This window comes from Nicrophorus vespilloides, unplaced genomic scaffold (genome assembly GCF_001412225.1).
Source record: "Nicrophorus vespilloides isolate i.1.1-1 unplaced genomic scaffold, Nicve_v1.0, whole genome shotgun sequence".
NCBI lineage: Eukaryota > Metazoa > Arthropoda > Insecta > Coleoptera > Silphidae > Nicrophorus > Nicrophorus vespilloides.
The window spans coordinates 132804-144843 of NW_017098369.1; the positions used below are offsets into that span (position 1 = coordinate 132804).

A 12040-nucleotide genomic window follows, 5' to 3' on the forward strand; every position below is an offset into this window, starting at 1 on the left:
TTTTCTTATTTTTTATTGAAAAATTCAATTTATATTCTCTTGCACTTAAAATAAATACATTCTCCAATTTATTGATAACAGTGATTATAATTTCTTAGTTAGATTATATTTTTACTTCGTAAACAAAATTCAGTCCTTTAGATAAAGTAGGTTAAAGTAACGTTTCTAAAATTTTATCAATTTTTGAAAGGAAAACTTTCAGTGATCAAACCCAAAATTCTGAATATGAATTGCCATAGAAATCCTACAATGAACTTTTCATCATTTTAATATATAAATCAGAATATGTACTTTTTAAAGAAAAATTTAACTAAAGTTTATATAATAAATTCATAAAATTGACTCAGAAAGTATGAATTTTCCGTATAATACGTTTACCTAATAGATTTAATACTTGGTGAATGAACATATAAAATAGATACGAGAATCCAGCAAAGTTGGCAAAGATGAAAAAAATAGGATTATAAACTAGGTTCAATAAAACGATTCGAGAGGAACACTTGGAGCGTTACGAGATTACGCGAGGAATTAATCAAAGTTAATGAGGAAAATCTGGCGTAAGCGGAAAACTCTCGCAGTCGGAAGGAAATCGCAATTTTCGCAACGAAACATTTTCACGGTTTAGTAGCGAAAAAAAAATACATAATTGTGGAAAAAGAAGCGAACCGCCTTCCGGTCGTAAAGATAATGAAATTACGTAGAGGACAATTTCGTCCTTTAGCAAAATATTAAGAAACATCCAACAAAAATAAGAATTGCACCTCCTCAATAATAGAACCATAAATATATTTCCCTCAATTTGCGAGTATAAGGATAAATAATAGAATATTTTTAATTCGAAGCGAAAACATCTCCACATATTTATTCTATCCGAACAATATTTACGTGTGAATTATCGTTGGCTATAAATAAGTGAGTTTCGATTGTAACGTTGTTAAAATAGCATTTTTCAGGCGATAAATTGCGTTATCCTAAACAGTTTCCACGAAAGTGCGGTCTCTGCGAAATGAAAAAAAATAAAACACATACACAGAATGATTGATACACAGGAGCAGTTTAAAAATATATCGTCCCTCTGTACGAATTGAAAAAAATACAATATATATATATAGCAGTTTCGATGTTGCTGGAACATAAAATGAGAGCACTGAGATTCGCGCAAATCAATGCAAAATACATCCAAACAGAATTTCGTTGTTTTTGATTCCGTCGAAATTAATTTTGTAATTTGGTTTAATCCGTTTCAATCCTGAATATAAATTCGCCGTTCATTGTATACAGAGATTTCTGGTTTACCACATGACTTCATAATTGTTAATCCATTATTGAATTTTCATGTTTTCAACACACAATTGAATCAATACCCTTCTAGATATAATTATAGTTTGTTACAATATTAGGCAATTTAATAAATAAAAATAATATATGAAAACCATTAATAATGTATGAAGATTCGTAAACATTATCATTTTTCTTGAAATATTGGGTGAAGTAAAAAGTTTTGAGCGATCAAAGTTAGAATTTTCGGATTTAGATCAAATATGCGCCGTTTTGTTCTTTTTCCATTTTGAAGGCAATTTTATAATTTTGCAATTGACAAAATCCTTGTCTCTATTGATAAAAAAAACTTGGCGAGCTCATTTTAGCAAGCCTCTCTTGAGGCCAGTTTTTTACCATCAAGAAAATTTTGCAAATGCTTGGAAAGGTAACAATTGCTTGGTGCCAGGTCTGGACTATACGGCGGGTGCGATTTAAAGATGTGTAGGCCGTACACATCTTGATGTCTTGATGGAACACAACATTCTTTCTGTTGACCAATTTTGGATGCTTCTCGTCAAGCATATTAATGAAAATTATCGAAATTATGTTTGGATATTTATTTATTTGATATGTATGAAGTAAATATTGGAGATATCCTTAGATCCTAGGTGTTACTCACTCTGGCGGAGTGCCTCGCAGCGTGAAACTGGTTAGGATGACTTCGACCCTTTGGCCGGGACCCGCCAGGAAGTTGTAGAGACACTGGCGCGAATGGGCGCGCGGATTTAGGAACTCCGGTGCCTGGAAGGTGCCGTTCAGCGGACCCCCGGGCCTACTCACGAACGTTTGATCACACTCTGGAAAATAAAAACAAAATACCAGAACATTAACACCAGAAAATCATCATCAAACACATGTACGAAAGATTTCAAAATAAACCAATCTGTCAACGCATATGTTTACAAAAATACTTAACACATTCAATGTAATTATTTACTTGATATGCTGCATCCACACTAGGAGTGACAGAAGACATAAAAGTATGTCAAGTTATGAACACAAAGTAACACGATTTGCAACAAATTTTGTTTAGTCTCAATTTGAACTACAATAGAAAAATGGTTAAGATACACGTATTTTGCTATTAAAAGATATTTTTATATAATTCAGAAGTAATTTATAAATAATTAGTAATTTTCATATTATATGGATTTTTTTTAAACACGATTAAGTTACATTATTGTTTCATAAATTATATTAAAAATATGAATAAGTTCACATACCAGTACCAATTTCAAATACAGACGACACTCGAATAATATGGTACTTAAGTTATGACAACCTTCGTTTAAAACTATACTTTAATTCAACTTTAATACATTAATTCATCATTCCCCATAGCATTACTTTTCATGGTTAAGCAAACTCTTTTACAGTTAGCCCTTCATTAATTGCATGGCGTCTGTGAGACGCAGTAGATACAATACCAATCATAACTTTTAAAAATGAAGAGTTGGGCAACACCGACCTATGAAGATTCTGTCTGTATAACTGACGATTTGTAAAAGCACGTTACCAACAAAAAAATATCATTATTATATCATTATTATATATATATTTTATATTTTCTCAATCTAATCAATTATATATTTATATATTTTAATTACTAACATTACATTTAACGGAGTTTCTCAGACGCTATGCGAGTAACGATTTTATGAAATACCGCACTAGGATTGTATTTGTAAGCGAATGTCTATTTTTATATATAGTGTCAAATAATACGATTTTCAATAGCACAAAACTGATGTTTTATTTAGATACATCAAGTACGGAAAATTATATTTATAAATTAATTAATTCGATATGTAATATTGCATTAATTCGAATATTGAATAGATAATAGTAATTTAATTGCTTTATGAAATTAGTTCACTAAATCAATTTAATAAAGCGCATTAAATTTTAATATCATGATTAATGTAGTGTGAATTGAAATATGTAATTAGAGAGGTTCATTTTGGCTCATGATATCCATAGGTGACGTATATGAAGGAGATTAAAAAAAACTCGTACAATGGAGATTGTAGTCCGTTGCAGAGTGTGAGCTTTCATAAATAATGCGAAATTATTTGGCTTTCCGCCCGGACCGGATATAATGAAAAGCGAAGCTATATCAAAAATAGAAAAGTAGTCTGGTAACATCGTATTGGACACGTGCCTATTCAAAGTATTTCCGTTCCAATTTTTTAATTACATTTTTTAGTCAATTTTATATATTTTTATTAAATATTTCAGAAACTATAAAGAATTATAGAAAATGAATATTTCATTTGATTACACAACATAAAAACGTATTATTAAAATCGTACAGAAATATTTAGTGCAAAAATTGCAGAATTATATAAAAGAGTTTTTAAATTATATTATGCAAAATACATTTCTTATTTAATGAGAAATTTAACTTTAAAAATAAGTAAGTAATAAGTAGTTATTAGTATTAACCCGTAACTACCACGGACAAATAAATACAACACAAGTGGGTCAAAATGACCCGATTGTCAAATATTAAAAAAAACAAATTATTAATTTTTACAACAAACACAAATTAATTCTTATTATTTAATGAATTTAATATGGGCAACTTTTTTTGCGCAAGTAGAAGAAATTGGTCTTATGCTTTTATAAAAATACGTCTTTCTCTTAGGTGTAGGACATGTTGGTAAAAAATTATTCCACTTTGAAATCCCAATATCGATGATATTTCAAGAACGTGTTTGCTATAGAGGGATCACTTTGACTCAAAATAAACTACAATAAAATAAGTACTTTTCACCGCAACTACTTTGCTCCTATTGAAATGTGCACTAGAATAGCTAGCAGATCAACCCAAATAATTGAATTACAATGGAATGCACATGAAAACAAATATCAATTGGGATAATTTGATGATGATAAACCTGAGACAGTTAAAAAATTTACAAGAAGAAATAGTAATAATTTGGAAATAATACCTGAAACGTAGCAAAATAGACAATTTATTGTTCATTGCATTCATTTTAATTGAAAAAGTGATATTTTTTATTGAAATTCATACAATGTAAAAAAATAAACGAATTAATTATTTAGATCTGCAACGTAGCAAAATATGAGCAAAACAAACGAATATCCGTTTTTATTTATGAAATTTGGACGAGTCCGAATATGAAATGATAATTGATTTTCGGGATAATCGCTCCCCCGATATTCCATTGTTTTAATTAAATTGCACATCAATTGAAACTGAATCCATTTATTTGTTGCACAGTAATACCACAAACGAGGATGCCTCTGCAATAATGATGACGGGTATAATATTAATAATGATGAACTGAGTTCTCTGCCTCTTCATCGCAAAGTTTTCCGCTAACTCGAAACTCTGCGGTTCACAGAACTTCTTGTAGCAATTCAGAATACTGAGCAGTTCTCCAGTCTATCGAAGCTAATTTTCCGAGAATCTCTCACAATTTTCATGTCACGTCAAAAGTAATCCATCGCATTTACACTTTGTCAGAGCCGAGATGATGGAAACATGAATGATGTGATAGAGATTCAAGGAATGTAATAAATGCTAGTTATTTCTGTATAGAACATTACTCATGACTTACTTCTTAAAAGCTTTTTTTAGTGGTTTTCATAGTCTTTTTAATCAAGTTTAATAAATTATAATTCATAATAATTATGCAAGTATATAATTTATATTCAATTAAATAATTGAGAAAAGACCAAATCTCATGTCTATGTATTCGATAATTTTGTAGTTATATAATTAATTTTAAAATAATTCTTTTAAATAGTTGCAAATTACTAATTTAATATTATCAAGACTATACATCATTTATTCTGTAATTTGATTTGAGTTTTGTTTTATAACATAATTTAATTTGAAGCTGAAAATCTACTATTTATTGGTCAAAATGACACGATTATTAATTTTGAAAAAATTACAAAGTAATGCTAATGAAAACAAAAATCAGGTGGGTCACTCTGACCCGTCAGTTGTCCTTAAAGGTTAATTTGATGATGATAAACAAATTGCAAATTCGTCACTTTGTTCAATCATCACTGCAAGAAGAAATATCGTTTATTCTGTAATTTTATTTGAGTTTTGCTTTATAACATAATTTAATTTGATGCTGAAAATGTATTGGATTTGTCATAACGAGATGTCGTTATATAAATTTTGTTCGGAAATTCTGTGTCGGAAGATGAAGTTGGAATGGATATCACGGAAAGGTAAAGGCCTTGAACTGATTGATGTCGGTTTAGAAGAAATCGATTCGGATGAAGACCGAACAGCAAGACACGAAGAGGCGTTTTGCAAAGAAATTTTACGTAAGACAACAAAAAATCTTTATCTGTTGGACATCTTCCAAATTACATTTTTTTATTTAGTTTGTTATTATTTCTACAAAGTCTGTATTTTTAAACATTATTTTGGAACAATAATTAATGGAACTTTTACCCAGAAACTTAGATAATTGTAGAATATATTTTTTCACTTAAATTTACTACAGATAAATAAACGAAATATACATTATAATTATTAAATAATTTTTAGAGTTAAACTTGGTTTAGTTTTAATTAAGACAATAACATATTAATTATGTATTTTTTACAGATTTGTTTCTTCAACAAAATTATTTTCGAAACATTCGTTTTTCTTCTAGTTATCTATTGGTCTTATTACATTAAGAAACGAGTATAGTATATTGGCTATACAACTTGTACATTTGTATTGGTCACCTCTTCAAAAGTTAATATACTTTTAAACTTGAAATATTCATTGTTGTATAACTATAATAATTATTCGAAGTATTTTGAGTTTCAACATAATTTGAATGAAGTTATATGAAGTAGATATAATAATGTAAATAGTTGCTGCAACCGTTTGCAAATCAGATTTCGGATGGAGATGAGCTTGCCTGGAATATGCACAGCAACTGTGCTGCATTTGCGCAAACCCAATATTGACTTGGAGCAGGGCATTTCACTCTTCTGGCTATACTCTTTGAGTGTATGGGATATTAAATTGCGATTTTAATAAAGTTACACATGTACGGGTTCCATTATAATGCAGCTTCGGGATTCGCCGAGGATCGGATCTGGGTTGAAAGCTTTTGCAGCGTTCACACTACATGCACTCGATATACAATCTATCTACCTCACTGCCCGAGTGAAGAAGAAGAAGAAGAAGAGAGATAGAAAGAGAAAATATATATATATACTGCATGAAACAAAAACCAATAATAGGATTTTTTTCGTCGCAGGAGATTTTTCTTCAAGATAAAACATAAAATCAACTGAATTAAAGTGTGTATTCTGATATATAAACTTAAAAAAAATATTTCCTGCTAACTGAATTTGTAAGTTTTTGAATTAATATTTACTACTTTCGAAGAAAGAAATCAAATTTATTATTAAAAATAAATAAATTTCAAATTTCTAAGAAAAACATTAATTTAATTCAGAATTCAAATAACACAGATATCTAAGAAATCCTAACGAAAAAAAATATGAATTCTTCAATCTGAAGAAATATTTCCAAAAAGTGTAATAACTAGTTTTATTATCTGTTTTCTTAATAAATATTTGATGCAATTGCAAATAAAGAAAAAAATAAGTGTAGTGCGAATTATATTTTATCCACTGATCAGCGATGCATATTGTACACGAGTATGCATTATATCAAAATTTTAGATAATTTATTGAAAAATAAACGTAATTTTATGGGTGCGTATTATATACGAATTTTGTTTATTTTCAGAACCTTATGTGTCAAATGGGTGGAAAATTTGGAAAAGAAAAACACGAAACGTAATAATTGATGAAATCTTCCAAATCCAGGATTTATTGTTGTCTCCGGTGTTTTGTAGTTTGATTAATATACGTGGGAGGAGGTAATGGAAACAAACGACCGCATCCATTTTGTTTAGCCTTAATTAAAAGTGCGAAGCGAAACGAATACCGTTACAATAAGTCGTTTATTGCGAACGCCCTTTCGTCAGTGCAGAACTAATTTCCTAATTACAAATTTTCATAATAATAATGATAACATTTAGCAATTGCGAAAATATCATTTAATAATCCGTACACTTGGCGAAGCGCGATATTAATCTCAGCGAGATTCCAATTAAAACGTCGAGGGAAGTATGTGAAGTAATCGATGGCGTCGGAACGAGGGGAATGCATGCATGATGTGGAGGATTTTAGGGGGTTGTTCAAGTAGGATAGGGCAGGAGAGGCAGCAGGCAGGTTGAGCGCAAATTGTCCGTTTTGTCGGCTTCGGTAATTTAGGCAGGTGAATCCGATTATGCAACTAATGCAAGTGGTTTTGCTAACGGCCGATTCTCGCGTTCCAATTTTAGCCGTGTATCAATTTACATTCAATTTTCATGCATTGACTAAAATCAGAATCCGCGAATCCCGGAAATGGCGTATGCAAATTCACCTGCTATGCAATCCGAATGCAATTCCGCATACCAAAACCCATCCAAACAAGTGTCAACATTTACTTAATATCACTTTTAGATTACTGTAGAATCTACTGTGTGGATGATTATTTTCTCATTGGATTAATTATTTTGTAAATCAAACAATAGTAAAAATATTATAAATGTACATATTTTTAAATAAATATTTAAAGTATTTCAATTTGTGAATATTTTTTTGATTTGTTTTTAAATATAATAACAAAATTTGTTGCAACATTTGAAATAATTTATTATCAATTATTCTTTATTTTGTTTTTGTAATTTTTTTTATGAAATAGGAAGAGTTGTAAATAAATTATAAATAATTGGAAAATTTATTGTAAACATCAAAAAACAAATACAATCTTTTCGTCTTTATAAAATTGTTATTGATTTAGTATAAAAGGAAAACATACATTATATCTAAAGTAAACATTTTCAACTAATAACTTTTACATCATCTTGTACTATGAAAAAAAAGATAAAATACTTTTGTTTAGCAAGTAGACAGCAAAAATGAACTAAACCCTTTTCTTGCTGCCATTACTTGGAGTTTACAAAAGTTGGAACAAGTGTGCATCCGGCGTTTCACAACTTACTAAAGTGTTGTGTTTTTAATAGTTCAAGCTGAAAAAATACCTTCAGACGATGTTCACGAGAATATGAAGCGACACTTTTTACTTTTATTTTAGATAAAAGCATTCTTTTCATTATAAATCAAGTACACGTGGAAATAGTTAATAAAATAATATTAATTTGTACATAAACATACAATTTGATAAGAAAGGTGATATGTTCAAATTTCACCAACAATAAAAAAAAGACTTATATAAAACCATAATAAAATTATTATTTTTTCTATATTTTTTTTAAATATCAAAACTTTGTAATCTCTAAGAATATTAAATATATTTATTCTATAAACTGTAATGAGCGCTGTTTCTAAAGTGGGATATCTTGAGAACTGAAAAATTTCATTTTAGTAGAACACAGAACCTCAATAGAATGATCAGATATAACAACGCGCTTATTTGTGGTAAATATGCCAGAAAACGCGTTTCTGCTTCTGTCAATTTTCATATAGTTATATAATAAGCTGAATTGATAGTATTTTATCGGTTTTTACTTTTTTTTTATAAGTATATGAGATTACTAAATAATTAAAAATCACTAGTAGATGGAGAAATTTCAACATTCACTAGAACTAAATTATTGGATTTTATTTTGTTGTATATTTGTATCATTATCTTTGTTAATATTTCGTTGCCAATAATCTCAGAAATTTAAAATGTGAATCCAAGGTGTCGGGATTTTAAAAATCATCCAATTTCCCGGGAAATCCCGAGAAAAATACCACAATTGAAGTCAAATCTAAAAATACTATCATTGAATCTATTTGGTTCTAGAAATTAGTCTAATCTTTAATAAACAACAATAGACTTGAAAATTTGGGTACATGAGGTATAATTATTAATATAAGCCACTAATTCGACAGGTCACCAATAGAAAGTTGATATATTTCATTATTTTTTATACTAATTTATAACTGTAATATAGCATTATAATTTAATGAAACCTTTAAAACAATTATTTTGATATAGAAGATATATAGAAGAGTACATTGTAATAATAATGATGAAACTGAAAAAATACTACATTATTTTTTCAGTTTCATTATTATTATTTTCCTATTTAATACATGTTACATTGGAAACAAATAAATAATCAAGATTCTATCAATGAAATAATGAATAAATCTATTTTCAAACACAAAATCCCATTAAAAGTATACTTAAAGATAACGTAACATTTATTTCTAAACTAAGATCAAACGAAGCCGAAAAACAACACGATCAACGATTTTGACCCATATATTCACTCTCCCCTTAATAAAAAAAAACGCTTGATAAGCAACGACGTCGATGACCTTCCAACAAACGCGAACCTATTTATCTCCCATTAGCTTAATAGCTTTGGGAAAAGAACCTCTTGCTAATTTGTTTATCTGCTACCACTTTACTGCGGTTGCCAAGTAAATTCACTTCAAGTTATGTTTTCTGAGAAGTAAACACACACCGTATTTATTCATCCATGCCATTTGCTACGAGTCAATTTTATTTTTGTATAAACGTGAATGGATAGTCCTTTTCCTTTATGAATGACAGTGTAGCCGATCCTTGAATGGATATAACGACTATGGGATTAGAGGTCGTAAGGTTGGACACGCGATATTTTAATTCCGATGTGGGGACCGTTAAAGCGTCGCAAATAGAAGTACGGTCTAAATATAGAAACAGTCGGAGGACCTTAATAGACCTACCAAGCTTTTCTTGTAAATTAATAATCGATAGAATTATTCCGCCCTCACAATTTGTCCTGGAACAATTTGTCTCTTAGCGAGAACATCACATTCTCATCGTATGTCGTACGTATTTTATTATCCTTTTTCCGTCGGTTCGTTGGAATTACGATGGAAGCGCAAAGGGAGGCACGCTCTCGCATCAAATACTTCATAGAAGGTTTCGCATTCTTGAAACATGGCGAAATTCCTTCCAGTTTTATCATGAAATTCCGTGCTCAAACCGTAATCATTTATCCTCGTTAGAACTATAATCCAATAGCAAACGTGTCCAAATTATGATTGTTAAATTATAAATAGACATTAATACATGGTTATATATAGTAACAAATAAACTACACAGTAAAAGTTGCAATATAATCTACATATATTTACTTTTAATGTACTTATCAAAATAAGTTATCTTATATAGTAAAAGTCAATAAATTTCTTAACATAAGCATACAAAAAAAATTAGAAATCGATTTCCACCAAGATCTTTAAAAAAAATTCTATAAGTCAAAATATTGAGATTTTGATATTACTTGTATATTATTAGAAAATAAAAACAAAAAATGTATGCAATGAATTTGCTGATTAGAAGGTGGTAATTTTTCTTTTCTGGACATTTTCTAGAAAATTAATAAAGATTTAAGTGATTCATAACATTTTTTTGTAATATTTATTATTAAATTATTATACTGCAATACATAATTGTACAATATGTATTTCTTTAACTTCAACAAAACTGTATCTACAGCTTGCTTGAGTATACGTAACTCGGTTTACGTAAAATACAGAGACAGTGGGTTTTGCGTGCTCGTATTTTGTGTGTGTATATAAATAATGGATGGAAATATATTATATATACGTATGCATGTATGTATGTATGCATTCGTGTCAGACTTGTTGTCAAGACAGTCAAACAATATTGCATGAATCTTTTATCCGGCTGCGCGCAATGTTTACGTGACTATTTTCGGTGAACCGAGGGGAATTATCTAACCTGTTTCCATTAGATATTCCAAATTTCACATTTCAAATAATTCTATTGAAGGGTGGAAGCCTTTCATGTTCCAAACACAATTACCGCTAATTGTACATCGATGCATGTAATTACAGCAGCAGCATATACAAAATTTACAATAAATTCAAAATGTTTATTATAATGTATCAGCGTTTTGTTATGATTTAATGTTTTTGAAAAATCTGTGTAGAAAAAAGATCTCACAATAATTTGAACATAATTTTGGAATTCAATTTCAATTATTATATACAGACATTTATTTTAAATGCTTACAAAATTGAATAACTGACATTTATTCAATTTTTTTTTCGTTTGATAATTATTATTAGCATTTCTTAATACTTTAATTTAAGTAGACTTAAGTTAAGCTATATTTTCTTAAGATGACTTAATTTAAGTTTACTTAACGTAAGGTAATTTAATTGACTTAATTTAAACTAACTTAATTTTCTTAAGATATCTTAAAGTAAGCTAACTTAATTTAAAACGACGTAACTTAAAAGGACTTAGTTTTCTTAAGATAACTTCATATAAGCTAACTTAATTGAAGCAAAGTTCATAACCTGCAATTGCTATTATCCGGTCAATTTGTAAATCAAAATTTCGCTCTAAACTTTATAGTTGTGCTTTCTTCCATTACTGCATTTTCATAAATGGTAACCATACAATAATGTAGATATACATGTTGTTAAGATGTTATAATATTTAGTTCCATACCGGTCAATTTGACCGTAAATAGTACTTGTCATGTTAAGAATGATATAAAATCCTTGCATTGTTGCATAATTTGCCATAAACCTGTTTGTATCAAATTTTCAACACATATTTGAATTTGAGCTTTTCCAATTTTGTATCTGATATGTTTATGTAGATTCGTCAATAAATTATATAAGTTTAGAGGCT

General features: G+C 29.0%; 1 protein-coding gene across 6 annotated transcripts in view; it reads right to left on the bottom strand.

The window, feature by feature from the left end:
• LOC108562273 (bone morphogenetic protein 1) overlaps nt 1-12040 on the bottom strand; it is an 86318-nt gene that overhangs the window by 16654 nt on the left and 57624 nt on the right. For all 6 annotated transcript variants that reach the window (XM_017920566.1, XM_017920564.1, XM_017920565.1 and 3 more), the window contains one exon: nt 1940-2117. In XM_017920566.1, the coding sequence (XP_017776055.1) occupies nt 1940-2117 (178 nt within the window). The remainder of the gene's footprint in view (nt 1-1939; nt 2118-12040) is intronic.